General features: G+C 37.8%; 1 protein-coding gene across 1 annotated transcript in view; it reads right to left on the bottom strand.

The window, feature by feature from the left end:
- Positions 1-646: 646 nt before the first annotated feature.
- Positions 647-20,620, bottom strand: part of LOC137292231 (PDZ domain-containing protein GIPC1-like) — a 39,542-nt gene continuing 19,568 nt past the window's right edge. The window contains exons 2-5 of the mRNA XM_067823811.1: positions 18,191-18,560; positions 7,426-7,526; positions 6,873-6,954; positions 647-5,937 (exon numbers count right to left, since the gene is read on the bottom strand). Of these exons, the coding sequence (XP_067679912.1) occupies positions 5,750-5,937; positions 6,873-6,954; positions 7,426-7,526; positions 18,191-18,560 (741 nt within the window). The 3' untranslated portion in view covers positions 647-5,749. The remainder of the gene's footprint in view (positions 5,938-6,872; positions 6,955-7,425; positions 7,527-18,190; positions 18,561-20,620) is intronic.

Here is a 20,620-nt window from a genome sequence, read left to right on the forward strand (position 1 = left end):
GTAAAACTAAACTCACTCAAACCACAGATCTTTGTTCTGAGGTGGATGCTATGTCTGCATGACCCCTATCACGCTAACAACGTAAGGATGTTATAGGCAGCAACATCCTCTCACAAGCTGGGATCAGTGAGCCATTATTTCAGTTTCAGTTTGACCAGAGTGATCCGTTCTACCACAGTTTCACCTTCAACATGCCAGCAATTTCACCCTCAGCAGACCAACAATTTCAGCTTAACTACACTGATAGCTTCGGCTTGTTGCCACTTTCAATTTCACCTGGCTGACAGTTTCAGCCTCTCTGGGCCAACAGTTTCAGCAGGTCGTCAGTTTCCATTTCACAAGACAGCCAGTTTCCATTTCAACTTCACCAGACTCCCAGTTTCAGCTGGCCCACGGTTTGTTTTACAAGGCCCCCAGTTTCAGCTTCACCAGGCTCCCAATTTCAGCAGGCCAACAGTTTCAGTTTTACCAGGCCCCCAGTTTCAGCTTCATGGGGCAGTTTTGGAAAAACATCCTGTGTTTCACAGAGCCAGCACCTTCACCAGGTTACATCAGGCACTCATGGACAGCACAAACAATCCACCTTAACAAAAACGCACTCAACTTTCAGTCAAACTGAGGGGCATAAAAACTGAAAATAGCAAAATTGTAAATGTGTGATGAAAACTTTATTGTCCAACATGGAGAACAGACCAAGCATATTGTCAAATCACACAATATACATATACAATCTACTTTGGTTTTCCTAACAGACATATCAAATGTTCAATAAGGCATGCTTTTCTGGACTACAGTCAGTGACTTTCCCAGTTAACGAGACAAACTTCAACAGATGCTTAACATTACAGTATTTACCAACAGCTGAAAACAAAATAAATCACTCTCTAACATCTACCAGATAATAAAAATATATCTGTGACCTTACATCACCACTTGTCACATAACAGTCAGTTTGACACATAACTACTTCCTCAACAGCTCTGGATCCTATAAAATCAAAGAAATTACTAACTTCTTGTTAAAAAATAACGACAAAATATTTACCAATACTGAGCCAAGGGATCATGTGAAATTCAGGAACATTTTCCCTCGTAGTGATTACACAAAGACATGCCAAATAATGTTCCTTGATCCCAATTTTTGTTCAGAACAAATGGTCACATCAGACCAGTCCTCTCTAAGTAACTCTATTGACTAACAGCAAATCTAGTCTTAAAATAAGATTCCTTTGACCTGAAATAAATAATGGTTTAAACAAACTAACATAGAGCATTGGTTTTAAGAAACTTAAGCACCTGTACATAAAATGGCCAACCCTTAACAATTCTTTAGATCAATCATATCCCATTTAATTCATATTTCAAAATTTTATATGACATTTGGTCCAGGCAAGGTTCAGCATTTTGTATCAAAGTACAAAACACTGAGAGAGAACTTTCTTCACACTCAAGCATCCAGGCAGGAGGATTCGCAGTTCAAAGCACCAGAATGTAATCTGTTAGGGATTGTATGACTGCTTCGTCTGAAGAGTACACCTCAGTGCTGGCTGATACAAAAATATTTACCAGGCTAGCTATGCTCGAAACGTTCGTAGCACTACGAACTTCTTAAGCCCATTCTTAACACATTGGCCACGATCAAAGTTAAGAATTCTTAGGGGCTACGAACGTTTCGTAGCCCTAAGAATTATTAACTTTGTTCCAATGAGCTAAGAATGGGCTTAAGAATTTTTTGGGTTACAAAGGTTTTGAAAATTGCTTGAACCTACTTATCTTTGTTTTGTTACTCATGACAAGGAATATATGCATGATAATCTATTGTTTCTCCGTTTTCAAGAATCAAATTTATTTTATGAGAAACGTTCAGCCAAACCAATGAAACTAAAATTAGAGTTACTTGCCCTTGTCGTGGATGCCATTCCACTAATACTGGCTGACAAGACCTTTGATGTCGTATAAATGTATTTTTGTTCTTATTTAAAATGAAAAACTCAACATTATTCCTTTTCTTACACTGTAATAGTTTGTGTCAGTTTCTGGGTGGTGACATTGACACAAAATATAATATTTCACTGAGTATTTGTATAGCATTTATTATCCTCAGTTCTGATGGGAAACTGAACTTTTCATATCTGGGATTCCATGCTTTCCTTATTTTAAATGAAGTCCTGTGGATATATTTGTCTTTTTATTAGATAAACATTACACACAATATATATTGGGAAACATCTTCCACAGTTAACATTTGTGAAACATACCATCAGTAAAATATACACACAATTCATAAACATAAATATAACAATGCGCAAGATTTCTAATTTGTTATAACACTGGATGTGAAACATATAAAATGACACATTTTGAAAAATTTCATGATAAACTCTTCTCTCAATTATGAGGTGAACAAATGGTATTCACTCTTGGAGTACTGTCAAATGTTTTGAATTCATACCCACAAGCACAAGGCAAATACCAATTCCATAGAAAGCAAAAATCAAAAAAATAAAAATTGTGAGACAACTGGTTTTGTAGAATGTGACAATTGCAGAAGTTGTGACAGAATTACTATATATTTAACCTTTATATTTACTGGAAACATTAAACACGAACTAAAACACATTCCAGTCCCCTAGATGCAATACACAGTAATTATATACAGAACCTAGAGGAATAGACAGATTTAGAAATTATGCTGTTATCAACATGTGGCTTGGTGCAGAGACAGACACATTGTGGAAACTCAGGAAAGGCCATCAGGAGAACACAATGGCTGATACAGGTACCTCTTTGTGGTCTATAAAACATTGGCGAGCAAAATTCAAGTTTTATATGGTCAAACATGATGAGTTTCTCAGTGAGATGAATGATTTCGATCAGGGCCCTTTTTCTCGAAACGTTTGTAGCCCAAAGAGTTCTTAACCTATGTGTTAAGATCTTAGCCAATGGGTTAAGAATGGGGTTAAGAAGTTTATGGGGCTACGAATGTTAGGTGAACAGCTAGCCAGTTGTCCATGCCACAAAGCAATCATAAAGCCATGGCTATGGGTATGGACACTCTTAATTTTGACTCAAAATTACATGTCACAGCATTATGATCACTTCGTGGATGATGCCAATGTTACTTTTCTTGAGTACACCTTTGGAAAGGAATCAGCTATGCATTCAGTGATGGGTGGAACTTATTTTGAATTATTGTTCTAGGTAGGGTTTACTCAACACTTGCGAAGTGTGGACGATGTGGAGGATGAGCTTGAGTGATGTAGATGCAGGCACAATTTCATGGCTAGGACTCAAAGATAGAAGCAACAAAATCAGGACTACTGACAAGCTTTGTTAACAAGACCTTATGTAATGGAATGTCAACTGTTTATAAAGTCTTGAACAGACATTACCACTGCCTGATAATGAAGCAATGTACATGAAGACATAAAAAGATCCCTGCCAACACAAGCTGAAAATGCACAAGCCTAAGAAAATGCCTCTCAAGGATTTGTTGGCAAAATACAGCAACTTCTCCAGTATCATTCAGAGTTCAAGGTCAAAGGAGGAACATAGTATATATGAACCCGTATCAGCAATGTGAATCAGGGTATTATTTTAAAGAGACTATTTGTTACCATGGACCACTGACGAAAGTGAAACCTGCTCCCTTGACCAGTTCCATGGCAACTGTTACCTCAGAAAGTGCAAGTGGTTAAACAAACATGAAGTATATATCACAAGGATTACATAATGGTGTGATAAGATATTTCGATGACTCGACATTTATTGTGTACATTGGCTCCTAACTTTGGCAGAACAGTATTCAAGTTATGATGGTGCCTGGATCTTGGACCATATTTAGTGACCATTATTTATTAACTGGCACTATCATATGGAATTGACCTACAGGTGCTGGAAACAGAATAACTGAATGTGGAAATGGAAACAACTCATACTGGCAGGAATTACATGATTTTAACACATGATTTGAAATGACATTTCTTGAAAATGCCATTGTAAGGCAGGTACAAATTTATAATTGCATCACTATCATTGCCTTAAAAGATGTAAAAGAATTTGAAATGTAACTATATGAATATAACACTGTATGAAAATACACAACAGGATTTTTAAAATCAAATAAATAGTCAACAAGTGTAGTTTATTGGTTCAGTGAGCATGACTCAAAGTGCACTTGGGTTGTGATCTGTATGGTGCAGCTAGCGCAGGAGACCATATTTACACAAACAATGCTAGGCATAGCAAACCGTATGTCGACGGTGGTGATCGGATGTCTATATACAATACTCTCCAGCTAGTCTGAAAGGCTGTCTCATTGAGGTCCTGTCAGAACCATGATTACACACTCACTGCAGTCTGAGGGAATATTGTAAAAAATGTCTTATCAGCAACTTTAGTTTCATGGTTGTCATGGTAACAGGGAGTTGAAAAAACAGCACAGCATCCTGCATGGCAAGGGGATAGAACTCTGGAAAGAGTGCTAGCTGCCATCTTGTCAAGGTGCATAACCCAATATTTCAGAATCAAAGAGAAAAAATTGGGTCATGTGACCTGTCCACAACAGACCAACGAACTCCATGAAAGAATGTGATACTTTCCGCGATTTTGAAAGACAATCAGAATGAACCATTTAATCCTGCAAGCATATGAGTGGTCAAGCTTGAACCTGCAGCAGATAAATTCTCATTTGCCGCTTGTGGTACTCCATTCTACTAAACTGCGTCTTGAATTACAATACAAAAAACAACCTCCCCATTATGTCTAACATTAGCAAACCAGGGGCAGACATCGTATAGAATACTTTAACTTACAAGCATAGGCTCATACAGATTATGTACACTTTGCAATAAATAGCCAGGAAGGGTTATCCTCCTTGGCAGGTCAAATTGGCTGCGTTGTGTCAAGGTAAGTCTGCCTCAGGTCTCGCGGTGCAGTTATTATGTTAGAAATGAAGCTGGTAGGGAATATCATACAGGCACCGTACAGGTCACATAAATATATGCACATTTAACTTGTGCACTTCTTACCTACTGGGCTTTCATAGAAAATATACATGATGTTAATCACAAGGGTGGGCAGTATGTTTTACCAGTGAGAGTCTTTTCTTTCAAGGATATAATGATCTAATGATGGTAACTGGTGATCTCATGTGTCAGTTTTACTAATTAATCACTTTCAAGTACTTCTAAAATGTTGATGTGATTCCAAAGTGAATGCTTCTTGAAGAGGTTGTTTCAGTTACCTCCCTTGGATGTATTTTCATATTTTGGGCATAATTCATGTTCAGAAACCACACTGGGTTTTTTCCACGTTGAAAACTGTGGAAGCACTTAAAAAGATGGAAAAATTATGTTTTCTCTTATTTCATACAATAATTTATGAGAATTTTCTGCTAAATATATTTTTTAAAAATTGAAATTTGGAATTTATCAAAGCTATCACGATACTCATCACATTACAGATGTGTATGGCAACATCATGGGACATGTTTCAGATGTAACACATTTCCGATTTTCAGTAACCAGGGTTAATCATTGTGTTTGGGACTGTAAGTGCGACAAATGATGGATAACCCTAATATGCTAACATATCCTCAATATATTGTATAGTCATATGAATGCGACTGACAACGCCTTTGTGGACGCAAAGAATATATTGTTGCCCGACAGCTGTGTCACAACAGGTCTGTCAAATGCTAGATATAAAAGAGCATTGTAATCCTAATGCGCTCTGTGGTGGGTGGGGGTTTAAAACTGTTCATTAAATTCTTTTGCCGCTGCTTTCAGACGTCCTTGCTTAGCATCTGATATAGCTCCCCACATGTCGAAGATGAAATCATCAGTAAATCCGAACTCTTTAAACTCTGATTCGTCTATGTTCATGGCGAAGGTGCTGGGGTTGTCGCAAGTTTTGCCCATATCCCATATGCTCTGAGCTGAAACGGGGAAAGGTATTGATCAGCATCTCTATTTTATGAACTGTTTCAAGCAGGAGACTTCCACAAAAGGTGCATCAAACCTTTGACTACAAATAAAGCCTGCATGAGAGTAATGTTTCATTCCACCTTTAGCAATATTCCAGCAATATGACTTTACAGGATACCAGAAATAGGCTCGGAAAACACCCATGGAGGGGAATCAAACTTTGGCCTTTGGGGTAACGAGCTGATGCTTTAAACATTGGGCCACCCCATCAACCTACAAGAATAGATAGAGCAGGTTGGGTTGAACATTATCAAAGTAGCATGGATGATGCGGGCATGGATGTGATGTGTGCATGGATGTGATGTTGGCATGGATGTGATCTGGATGTGATGTTGGCATGGAAGTGATATTAGCATGGATGGGATGTGGATGGGATGTTGGCATGCATGCAATGTGGACATGGATGCGATGTGGGCATGTATGAGATGTGGCCGTGGGTGCGATGTGGTTGCATTGACGTGGTGTGGGCATGGATTTGATGTGGGAGTGAATGTGATGTGGATGTAATGTGGCCAATGGATGAGATGTGGGCATGGATGCAATGTGGATGTGATGTGGATATGATGTGGGCATGGATGTGATGTTGGCATGACGTGATGTTGGAATGAATGTGATGCCGTGTATGTAATCATAGTATAGAAATAATATAGGCCTCCGCAGATGTTTGCAAGGTGACATTTTAAATCTGACAACTGGGAATCACTATCTTGTTCACTCTGATCTTTGTGCTTCATGGAGTATCCTGCTGGTGTCTTACAATGCTGGAATGTCTTGATGCCTTAAAACCCTGTTGCAATCACGACTGCCTGTGCATCTTGGTGTGTGGTAGCAGAAAATACTGTTTAGTTTGTGTAATGTGTCACATGGGCCCTGCAGAAATACTCACAAAGATCAGTGTCGTTGATGCCCATGTACGACTCTAGCAGATTGTTGATCTTGTCCACCGCAATGCTACTAACATCATCATCCTGAAACAGCATCGTCATAAAGTGGAACAAACATCACAATTTATCCTTATTCTTTATGTTTTGCATTTCAGAATCAATTTAGATGAAAGCTGTTGATAAAAAACTGCTCTGTTCAAATTGCATTGGTTCAGGAATATTTTCTCAAATCCTTAAAAATGCAAACAGCCTGATTCTTCCCAACATCCTCATGACAGAAAGATATTTGTACTGAAAAAAGAAATTAATTTTTTTCCCAATTTGGAATGATGTATCTTCAAGCAGTCAAATATATCACTTGACATGACTTTCAGGACAATTGAGAAAAAGATGAGATACAACTCAACATTTTGTGACATGACAGGCACATGTTAGTGGTGGAAATTGAAAAAACAAAAAAAAACATATCTAAATCATGATTTGCCTAACACAAGGTCATCTACGGCGCATCCGTACTTCATTCTTATCGGTCTTGGAGTCAAATGCTTGACTTACCTCCTCCACAGTAGCAGGCCCATTGGCGCGGAGTCTCAGAGTCTGCTTCCCTGAGCCAAAATCGGCCTTCTTCTTGCCTCCTGATGAAGCAGCTACATGGGCTGAAAGGAGAGAAGTATTTCATGTATACAATGTTGCATACAGTCATTTCATGTATCAGTACAATCAGGGCATCCAAGTGCTGTATGTAGCCTTGTATGTTTTCCTGGGGTGTTTCCTTAATTTTCAGAGTACACAAAACGACAGAAAAGGGGCCACTGACATTAGTTTGTTGTAATTGTAGTCAAAACCGTATGCATGTTGACACATATACAACAAAAAGTCAGAAAAAACATAACCCCAGTTTATGTTTTGATTGACTGTTGTTCAATGCCTCACTCAGCAATATTCCAGCTATCAGGCTTCAGTCTGTAAATACCTGCTGTTGTTTTAGCAGTGAGGGAGTGACTTTAGTTTTATGTTGCACTTAGCAATATTCCAGCTATATTGCAGCAGTCTGTAAATTTGGTCTGGACTAGACAATCCAGTGATGAAGGACATGAACATTGATCTACATAATTAGAATACAATGACTTATGTCAACCAAGTCAGCGAGCCTGAACACTAGTGTCTGTTAATAACCTCTTACGACAAGCACAGGTTACTGAACACAAATTCGAACTGGAATCGTCACTGGTTTCAGTTTGTTGTGTGTTTAACATATACATAATTTAGTGTATGTTCAAAATACCCGAACAAATTCAACTATAGCTCCAACAACTTACACTAAGTGATTCGTCTGTTATACATATTTCAGCAAGTGGCTCAGATAAAAAATACAGTTCTTGAAATACATCAGTGTGTTATAAGCATGTTTGTCATTGGCTGTTTTTCTACAAATCAATAAAACAAAAAAATCAACCAATTAATGAAATATGACAGAAAAACGATACTCAAATTGATAGGGAGTTTTTCTTAAGAATCTATATTTTGTACATATAAGCAATTTCTTTGGTGATAAAAATCTCATGTTGGTCAGGAAACCAACCAAACCAGTCAAAAAGGGTTCACACCGACAGTAACATTAAACATCCAGAATGCTCTTTCAGACAGTCTGACCATTAAACATGACCTGGAAGTATGCCAGCTGCTCTGGCTCAGCCTTTGAATGTTTTAAAGAGTGACACTGATTACAAGCTCCACATTAATGAGAGTAAGAGGGGTTTGATACCATTTTGAACAGACGTTGATTTCTGCCTTGTGTTCAGCTTAATCTTGGAGGAAAGAAGAACGAAACCACACCTCCACACATTGTCAGCACTTTAAATCATAAATTATCATTCACAATTGGCATTGATAATAGGCATTCTTCACTGGTATTACAAGTACCAGTTCTCTTGGGACAAGCCTACTGGGGACTATACATAAGGAAGTGTGCATTTTTTCAACTAAATTTGATTGATCTGCTGATCAGGTGAATTGTCTGTCAGTGCAATGCTAAAAGTGTGTACCCTTGCCACATGAAAAACTCATAACAGAAACGTTACAGCATCTAATTAACGCATCAATGTAGCGCCAATTTCCAACATAAAAAATAAGAGTTAGTTATTTAATGTGTTACATGATTAATTAGCTAAAAAATGTACCTGTAAAGTAATACAGTTGACGAGTGAGTGAGTATGGTTTTAGGTGAGACAGGCAAACACTTTAACCACTAGGCTACCACACCATTCCAACAGGTAACGGTTTTGAAACAATACATAAAGTAACAATTCAGAACTATACAATCCAAATTGTACAGATTTATGACAGTCTGAATTTATGAAATTGCTTCAGTATTCTTCATAAGGATGCATTTAATTGGAGCTCTGGATAAGTGCAGATTTATTCTTTGTAACTGCTGGCATAACTCACAGTCTGGGTTTAACTTTCACATTCCAATGATCGTGGCATTTATTTGGAAATCACCTTTATCAGTTGCAGAATTTATGTTTGGCAGTGAAGTGTCAACACGTTTTTTCAATACTATTTAAATGTCCCTTCTTGATCTTATCTTGGAATCATTATAACTTTAAGGAAGAATAATGACATCTTTTTTTGAAAGAACATTTGACCAGGCAGTCATTCAAGATAGGTACTAATTTCTTTCAGTGAATCAGAATTTGTTCAAGCTGTTCATACAAATGTGACATTTATTCAAGCATTTAAGATAATTGGGCTGAATGTTGGTTTTGAAAGTGGAGCATGGCATGACCAAGGGAAGTAACTCTGTGTTGACTAAGAATTGGATGTTAAGTGAAACTGTAAAGGATTAAATAAAAAGTACTGTCATCACTTCCAGCAGTGTTATTAAAGTTATTGTCTAGGCAAGATCCACATACATTCTCCAAATCTACTTCAGGATCTTTACAAGAAGTCCGATTTCTTCAAAAATTGTGTTTTGGGTGTGACCAACACACTGATGAACATTTTTGCACCCAAAGCAGTTCTCATAAATAGGACCTCCCAAAACTTTCAATTTTATATCCCATTTTTTTTTATATTTGTAACTAAATCAGACATACGATTGCAATGTATAATACAACTCCCAATGAAAAAATAACCCCATTCACTCAGACTAAAAAAACATCTTTGGCATTCTTCAATTAACAATCTTGTTTTCTTTACCCTTGTTCAACAGAAAACAGCTCCTTTCCACACGACAAACATGTCAACTAGAATAGCCCAGCCTCAGTAGCCCCGAAATAGTAGAATAGCTTGCCCTGCTTCAGTGACTGTGTACATTAATTCCTGTGTAGACTCACCACAGATGTAAACACTGGGCTTAAATACACCTCTACTTCTCTGTCAACAAAAGCTGGGGCAATCTCTACCCTCACACTACTGCTGTGGGAATTATTTGCCAGCCGACTATAGCCTTTATACATTGTCAATGATGAATATTCTGAGCCTGTACAATCCACAACGATTATATTATACTGTGTTTTGGGTGTAATTTGAAAATATATGGGTAAAAAAGTGACAGCACAATAAAATTTTAAATTCTGTTTGAAATTGAACATAACATTTAAAATGTTTAAAATTATGTCTGTTGACTCTGTCATCATGAATAATTAGAATTGAAAGATTAAGTCACTTGAAACTGAAACTGTCTTGTCAATGAATACATCCTGAAAAGTGTTAGTTTCATTGTCCCTTTAGCATGGAAAAGTCATGTTTACTCTTCAATGCTTAGTCAGCCAGAACACAACACAATAATAATATATATTCAAAGGGAGAAAACAAACATGCAATATTTTCAAAAGCCAAGACTGATTATGAAGTATCAAGATTTGACAATTTACACAAAGTGGTGGTTGACAGCAGGAGACACCTTTGTACAATCACACAAGCAGATAGCTACTACTCCAGGGACAGATGATACAACCCAGAAAGTATATACCCTAACCTCACCTGAATATCTACAACCTTAAACTCCTCAGGATACCTTTAACATGAATGAAACTCACTTGAGGAATCAGGTGATTGGGTAACTAATGATTCCTAGGCAACCACTGAAACATCAGCTCATATCACACACAGGTACTCAAGTTGTCCATTCTGGAAGAATGTCAGGTTATCTCCAAGTACCCCGAACACAATGCCCCCCCCCTCCCCCACCTTAACACAGATAAGGAAAAACAGGATTGTAAGGACAAACACACCAGACGGAGATGGGCGACATAATTTGGGACAATCATGAGGATCAGTGACGCATGTTGACTCAGCGAGTTCCATGGAAGTGTTGTTTGGGCGCCGGGCCAGTCACGCACTCATGTCTTACACCATACACGTTATACCACCATACCAAAACAGTAACACGCATACAATGCAACAGGTTTGTGTGAGTCACAGCCGACCTCACAGGACCTTGTTACCCATTTGTACACCTGCCTTATGTTTGTTTCAGGATCACAATAGGTAAGAAGATTCTGTTGCACATTTCAGTCAGCATGGGGAATGTTCTCTTGGGCCATCTAGGTCACAAACAATTTATCATTCATTGCCTTTCACTTCCTTGGTATGTAGACATTGACTTTCTTTAGACCTGACCTTCTTAAACTTATTCAATTGACGCGATGACTAGGGAATATTCATGTATTGCTTATACACTTGTCATGACTTACAAAATGACAAATGAATGTAATTGGTTACAAGAAAATTGAGAGATATGCCTGTCTGTTTTTGCCCTGAGCAATAATCCAGCTTTACTAACTGCGGCTCGATCACTGTGTTGGGATCAGACAATACAGTGATCAACATCATGAATAACAATCTATGCAACAGGTACACAATGGCATCAACCATGTCAGCAATCACAAACATTCGATTCTGTTAGCAACACTTAAGACGACAAGAGTTTCCAGAGAGAAATTCCAATGCACTTCATGATTGATGACCCCATCTTATATATATTCATTTACTTATATGTTTAAGACCACTCAAGAGTAAGTTAGTACGTTTAGCTTAATGCTGCTTAAAACAATATTCCAGCTAGATCAGGGTGGGGACTTACCATGGGCTTGACACATTGTACCCATGTCGGACACTGAACATGTGCCTTTGGTGTGACTTCACAAAGTCACAAGGCCTTTCTCAGGCAAGACTTCGAAATTCAAAGTAAGACCCAAAAAACTAAAACCATGATTTCCAAATCAGTTTTCCCTATTTCCCAATTCAAAAAGCAAGACTTCTGAGTTTAAAGGCAAACTTTCTGAATTCTAGGCATCAATAAAAAAAACCTTCACGTCAGACCAGATTAAGGCTGCACAATATAACTGGTTTACTTGTATCTACATGAAAACAATACATATTGCAATACGCTAGTCGAAAAGACAGTATTTTGCATTTCATAACTCTCGGAAATCTTTGGATATTTCAGTTTTTCAGAACACAAATAAGGTTGGTCTCAAGTTGTGTTCTTAAGTTTTGTTCAAGCGTTTTGCAACGTTTTGGATCTGAATGTTTTAGATATTTACTCACTAATGACCACTGGCCTAAGATATGCCTTGACCAAGTCAAGTTACTGTCTAAAACTTCAGGGCCTTTTGTGGAGAAATTAGTTTCAAACTGTGTTGGTGTTAAACGTTTCTTTTCCTCACTTCATCCATGCTAAATATTATTTCCATTTTCATTTTGTCAAGATTAAAAGTTTCTATTAAAGCTTAATCAAGCATAGTGATTTTGTTGGTGTTTGGTTTATAAATCAAGCTATAACTTGATCATGAGAAGTATTTTTTGTTGGAAAAAAAGTCTTCAAATGTGGTTATTAATCTCCTTGCAATATGAAAATTCTCTGACATTATCCATCCCTAGACCACGTGGCAGAAACCAAACATTGTCCAGAGTAACATTGATTTCAGCAGACAAATGAGATCCAGTCATGCTACGTATAGATCTGTCCATTAAGAGCCTAACAACCATCAACTACTGTCAACTGCAAGGAGATGCTAATCTAATGATGAGCTTGCCATGATTATTCTCCAGGTATTGTAACAAACAGTTACGAGCCATCCTTCACGATCTCGACAACTCTGTTGTTAGGGTGGGTGACACCAACGTCAGTTGACATTGGGTCTGAAAGCCCTGCTTCAAACAACGCTGGCATGTCACACTATGAGCCTTCATAAGGTCAATCCATGAGCTCCAGAAAAATACTGGGATTATATTTTCGCCTCGTGTACAAAAAATTATAACATTGCCACATGGATATAAAATAGAAAAAAATCACACCATTCTCACCATTATTCCACATGATAAATCTCCACCTTAATATCTCAGGACAAATCAACAGGAGGTTTCCTCACCAAATCAAAAGAATGATAATCAGCTGTCAGCTTTCTGCAGCAATTTGTCTTCATTTCTTAACCAACCGAATTTGAAACCCAAGCAGGACACAAAAATACCTCAGATGCTACTCCCTCTAGCTGAAGATTCCACACACCTCAGAAACATCAGGGTGTGTAAAACATCTACAAAAAAGATAACATTGCAGTTATGAATACACTGAGGAAAGGTCAATGAAGCTTGTTCCTAGGGTATAAATATCACAGTTTGGTCTGCTTTGTACAGTAGTAAAGAAGCCGTGATGCAGTATGACTTTACACACACTCTGTCCTCAAATCTTCATCCAGGGTTATCATACATGGTATAATCTAATTTAATCTGAGATCTGATTTACAAAAAAATGTTCCAAAAGAATGACCCAATCAACACTCTTACCACCTTCCTTGATAAATCATTCAATAGGAGAAGCTTACATGATGAGATTTTCTTCAATAAACAATACTCTCCTTGTCTCAACAAATTCTTTTCTTTTTGTGGAGATGAAAGCAGCTGACAGTATGCTACTATCAACGGGGTAACACCTCTTTAAAACCCCAACTGATCCCTATTCATTTGAAATCCTGACTGACAAAGGGCATGTTGCATGTGTGATGCACGGGAACCGACAGAAATCAATAAAGTCTCCTACCTAGCTGTTAATATTGATGTGCAATTATCTTCCCTTCTCATTTCCATATGTGTAATATCTTGCTCAGTATAACCCAAGATCATACAGCATTGATCCCGATCTACATCAAGCATTGTCACGTCCATATTTTCAACATCACTGGCTCATGATACAGTTTAGAAAGTCATCCATCATCCTTCATGACAATACATGCAGCCATAAGACAGCATACTGAGGAGCCATTCAATATCCTCCATCCATTACTTCATGTCTAAACCTGTTTACCTTGCACAAATTGAACACATATTTTGTCGACACATTCACCTCAGTTACAAATGATAAACCTTTGTATCTACATAACACAGAGGTCATCAGATCAGTTTGTTATCTTGTACCAATACAGGGAACCTTTCCATCACCTGAGTTGCCATGGAAACACATTGGCAGGTGTGTCATCTCTGGACGTACCTTGCCGTCAAGGAAGGTTAGTTCCCATGCAGCAATGTGGTAGCTTCAGATGCTACTCTCCTGCCAATCCCACACCACCGAGATACCGATAGTCTTACAATGTAGCATGGCTATGGCGAGATGAGTAAGGGACTTTGATGACCTGCACTATAGGCTAGCTAGGCCTGAACAAAATAATTACTTTGGATTGTTGGAACTGGTTGTATTTGTCAATGTAAATAAAAGAGATCATTTGATGTTTCTCAGAACACTCTGGAACATATTAACACGACATTGATCCATGTGAGAAATTGTTCTTCCTTACTTTTAATAGACACTTGAGTCTGACACAGGACATCTCTCTTCCAAGGAATTTTGGAATTTTGTAGCTGGACATAGAAAGGTGTCATTATGAAATCAACCTTCAACATCCCTGACAATTTAATCTTATTTTTCAAAAGAGATTAAGTGCGCTAGGTCAATTATGTTCTTATTTTATATTGGTAGGATATATATTAGGGGAGGGTCATTAAATAATCTAGTCAGAGTAGCTGTTTAAATCTGTAAAAATGATATGGATTGTTGACGAAAATGAGTGAGTGAGTGAGTGAGTTTAGTTTTACGTCGCACTTAGCAATATTCCAGCTATATGGCGACGGTCTGTAAATAATCGAGTCTGGACCAGACAATCCAGTGATCAACAACATGAGCATCGATCTGCGCAATGGGGAACCGATGACATGTGTCAACCAAGTCAGCGAGCCTGACCACCCGATCCTGTTAGTCGCCTCTTACGACAAGCATAGTCACCTTTTATGGCAAGCATGGGTTGCTGAAGGCCTATTCTACCCCGGGACCTTCACGGGTCGACGAAAATGAATTACCGATTCTCATGATGATGATGATGATGGTGGTGGTGGTAGTGGTGGTGGAGGAAAAAGTAATTAACAACAACCACACAATCATGTGAAGCATCTCATGCAGGAATAACTGCCTGATTGTGTTAAAAAATTTCTTTACAACACTAGAAGATAAATTTCATACTTAAAAATGTCAATACATTTTTATCACAAATCCAATATTTTCCTGTGTATCAACAAAACCTATGTTTTCATCTTCCTTTAGAAAAATGGCTACAGTTATGTTTTATCATTTTGAACATGTTTATATGAGCTGAGAATCAATAAAAGACCATGATGACGGGCAAACAAGGATTAGCTGAGCACAGACATGACTGAAGTATATTAGTATACAGGCGTCTCTCCCATTGGCACTTGCTGCTGTGAGCGTGGAGGTTTCAGGTTGTCTGTGATGAAAGTGTAATGACATGACAGTCTTACAAGCAAGGCATATGCAGCTATGCACAGAATCAATTTCATCATCATCCATTGAACATGCGCTTGCCAACATCTGCTCTCCCTTTCACACACCACATAGCTTTGCTCATTGCCACACACCTCCTCCTTCTTGTAAACATATTCTCTGCACCCGTCCAACATACCATTCTTTGCCAGTAGTTCATTACATGGCTGGATATCCAATCACACTGGCTCATTGCCACCAACATAATCTGTCTAGGGCATTTCAAATTTCCATTGTGTTATCACCATTACAATGCAAGAAAAACTTCAAGAACGACAACAGCAAGAAGTCAAAGTCATCGATATCCATCAAAGGTAAATAGCTGTCATAAATAAATAAAATTTTCCCATGTAAACTGTCACACCTGATCAGACAATTCCCAATCCAGAGCTATGCCTGCGCCAAGTTTGATGAAGTATTGAATAGTTTTCCAGCTAATGTTTCAGAATTCTTTTGCACAGATGGTGTCATGCATGAATGGTGTCAAGTTTAACGCCTCTTTGAAATGTGTTGTGGGGAATACCGTCTGGACAATTCCTGCATAAATCCTTGACACACTTTTGTTTCAACTTTTAATATCCCACGTCATATGAACAATTAACTGTAAATTTTGAAATTAATTCAATAATCATTAAATGTAAATCTCACCAAAAACCAAAAATGCAACTCGATACTGATGCCAAGTTACCCCTGAACAAATGAAATTTACAAGATTTTCATACACAAAGTTTGTTCATCACCGGAAATGGCCATCTACAATTAATTTTGATCCGTAAGTGCAAAGTATAAATTCTTAAACCAAACCACTCACATATTCACAATAATTTCAAGTTTTACAGTATCAAGACGAGAGAAGGAACATGATATATTTGCTTTGAAAGTTTTTACTAGATGTGCACTGTACTGAACGACACAGATACAGAGTGTAGACAGTACAACGAGAAGCTGAAAGTCACCAGCAACTTGACAGACACCACTGACTGTATTTACCCAGATTGGCTGAACCAAAGAGCAAGATGGAAAAGAAAGCAAACAAATTTGACAGTTAGCAATGGAATGCTCCATAATTAGGTCGCAGCCAAAAAAAGGAGCACTGTGGAACTTAGAAAACATTATAAATCATAGACAGCAAGTGCAGACACTTCGATATTAGTGATTTAAATGACATTTTGAGGAATGATACAATCAGAAAGTGGACTCCTTCAAAAAGAAATAAAAGAATATCTGATTTCTCATAACGGAATGGGTGCTGAATTACTGATGCTGATTCCTACGAAACAGTTGTGAATTATCGCAAAGTTCCGATGAACGAAAATAATTCATAATTGATTGGAAGAAGGATAAAAAATACTTATCGATTGCAAAAAACATTTTTTTTAATTAATCAGAATGTTGTAGTTTTAGCATAACAGACAAAGCATTAAAAATATTCACGGACAAACATGTGCTTAACAGCCTACAGCAAATGCACTGTATTCATAGTTTCGTAATCATCATTACAGTAAATATTACTGTAACCTGTTAATCAATAAATTTTACATTTTTTGTGGACATAATTAGATATACTGATAAATATTTGTTGTGTATATAAACAGAATACTTACATTAACATTAATTAGAAAAAAAACTAGGGAAAAAAACCTTACAATTGGTGACTACATTAAAAATGTAACTATTTCAATTATAATCAATAATTATTCACAAAAAGTCCTCCGATAATCGATAGTGGGATTGGATATTAATCTCTCTACATAAACAAGGTGAAGGCCATAGTTTGGTGACAAGCCACAGTACGCTTTTACTCGAGTCAGTGAGTTTAGTTTTAGGCCGCACTCTGCAATACTCCAGCTATATGGCGGTGGTCTGTAAATAATTGAGTCTGGAACAGACTAGCCAGTGATCAACAATATGAGAACTGATGACATGTATCAACCAAGTCAACTAGCCTGACCACCAGATCCCACTGGTCGTTTCTTAGGACAAGCATTGGTTACAGAAGGACAATATTATAACCCATTACACTAGGTACTTTGACAACACCCCTGTAAAAAGCTTCATGTCCAAAAAGCAAAATCTAAAGTAGTTGATAGACTGAGCGAGTGTGTTGTCTTTATTATGGCAATGAAGGTTGTGTTAGGAAAAACGTGTGAATTGATGGCACCAAACAGCATTGAAAGATGCTGACCAATTTAGATACACAAACAAGGATTCAAACCCTGATATAAGATTCTGGTATACTCAAGGGACAGAAGCCACAGCAAACTGTGGAACCTACGCAGGGGAGAAATTAATTCCAAGTTCACTGTTCTATATCTAGAGATACTGCACCCATTCAAAAGTCACAAATATGCAGTTTCATCTGTGTTTTTTTAGCATTGTATAGTTTCACTGACACTGAAGAAAATGTGAGGGTTACAGACGTATTACATGTGATTATCCTATTCAAAAGGAGAAGCTATTCTGCATCATGTAACAGCTACTTACAGAATCCTGACATCTCAGGCTGTACCACCCTCAGCGTGAACGTTGTTCCCTTCGGGATCTCCTTGAGCATCTTTGCGACTTCGTAATGTCGGCAGCCCACAAGACTTTTGCCATCAAGCTTCTCGATATGATCTCCTACAGCTATCAGTGGTACACGATCCATGATGCTCCCCTCCTTGATTCTTTTAATGAAGGCATAACCAGCACCGTTATCTGTAATAGTCAGTCCCAGGGCATCCTCAGATTTCGTGACATCCATCTCCTTTGGCCGACCTTTTATGTGGGCAAATATGAAGTCGTCTAGACCTATTTGCCCTCCTAATAACTTAGTCATATCTATCTTGTGTGTATTTAATGTGCAGAATAAAATCTGAAACACAAAAAAAAAAAAGTAGAGTTAAGTTCAAACAGAAATGAAACAACAGAATTCTGTATTAATGGATTTTGAACATAACTGCTCAGTGCAGAGTGTTTTTCACTTGCTTCTTTGTTTAACACGGCACTCAACAACATTCCAACAAAGTGGCGGCAGTGTTCTGTGAATAATTGGGTCAATATCAATCTAAGCAATGTGCATGTTTGCTTTCAAATCCAAATCTTCATGGGTGGAGCGTGAATCCAGCGTTCTTAACTGAGAATTAGATAATAGAACCAGTTTTTGTTAGGTATCTGAAATATACTCATGGTCATAAATAAGGGAACACATGAAAAGTGCAAGGGTTATTTTTTTCCCCCAGGTTTTTTCACAAGGTATGCATTGCACTGTGTGAGAAGCTTTGGAAATGAATAAAGGAACACTTGCACTTTCATATGTTCCCTTATTTGTTTCCATGCGTATATTTCACTCTTTAGAGTATTTTTTTTTTCATAAAAGTAAGTATTCTTTAATAAATTTGCTTACAAAAGTTACATATCCTGTTTCTTTAATAATGGCAGGTGAAGTCTAGTATTCTACTCCTGTCAGTATGTGGTAATAGAGACAGGTGCCTGCAGAAGACAGTTGACATCACTGACCACACATGTGTGAAGTAATTGTGTATACAATGAGGCAATGATATGTACTGGTATAATACCTTCAGGCTAAACTGATCAATACTTGAGCAGTCAGTTGTAATATCTAGAGACAAGTTGGACAATAACCGACCATGAATACAACATATGGTGTAACCATCTGATAAAGATTCATCCCCTGGGGAGATAACTAGTATGTAAAGGGAGATAACTGGAAATGCAAGAGAATTATGTAACACTTGGCTAGTTTCAAGATGATATGCCACATGGTGACCTCTGGGTCTTGTTCCAAGGAGCTAAATGACTCCTGTCTGGTTATTCAGAATGCTTAAAGCAATTACTTAAAGCACAGTGATAAAACATAAGACTTTAGGGCTAACTTGTTTCTTGCATAGAGTGACGTTTCGATGAAGATTTTCGCCGTTCTTAAGCTAAATAAAATGTTACAAAAACAAGAACTTGTTATCCATAAACTAGTATGCTTCATTTAACAGTCTCCAACATCCAGAATGCCCAGGAAACAGATAATGCACAGGGTCAAAAGAAAGGTAATACTGATGTCCACTTTTAAAATCAAGTTTCTTTAATAGAAGAGGCAAATACGAATGCTTTCTAATATAAGATTTTACAATTTCTAATTTAATTGTTTAAGCTACCAGTCCAACTGTCTGGCATGGAATTTGGGGAGTTTTAAACACTTCTAGTTTCCTTGAAAATGTAGGTTTCTGTCAGTACCAGAGATGGGTTTCACCAAATTGTAAATTTCTTAGTCACACATCAGTTCTGACTTTCCTTCAACACTGGGCCGATGCTCCTTAGAATACTGTTCCAAGTGGCATCAAACTGAACTCACAAAATGTCACAAGGCAGATTATCAACATATCATATCAGCAGCTATGCAGGGGTGCTGACAAAAGTGATGGAAAGAAACATGAGGTGCAGGATGCCCTCAGATACTAATTTGCATCCATGAACATAATATTCTATCACAGCAAAGGGAAACAACTCTGCACAGCAAATATCAATAATGTAAGCTGACAGGAAAGGAAGTACAACTCCCAGATGAACGCTAAGTCAAGGCAGTAGCTCTTTTGTTGCAAAGGTCAAGGACAAGCCTTCACATGTTCATACGCACTGACATCAACAAAAAATCCCTGGTTCTCCTCCCATGTCCCATGAATATCTGGGTACAGGAATACCAACTGACACAAAATACAAGCATCAAGGAAGGGAAGTCAACCAGAGCACAATGGTTATGTAATCTGATCGCGCAGCTTGTGAAGTGAGACAATTTGGTGACAAGAGGGAAGGAATATATTTCTTGTTTTTATTACTAAGACTAGTCAAAGCAACATATTCGCCAGAAGAATTACATTTCTTGTTTACGGATCTGCCACACGTATGTTTTCAAGACTAAGA

The sequence above is a fragment of the Haliotis asinina genome, chromosome 7 (assembly GCF_037392515.1).
Source record: "Haliotis asinina isolate JCU_RB_2024 chromosome 7, JCU_Hal_asi_v2, whole genome shotgun sequence".
NCBI classification, from domain to species: domain Eukaryota; kingdom Metazoa; phylum Mollusca; class Gastropoda; order Lepetellida; family Haliotidae; genus Haliotis; species Haliotis asinina.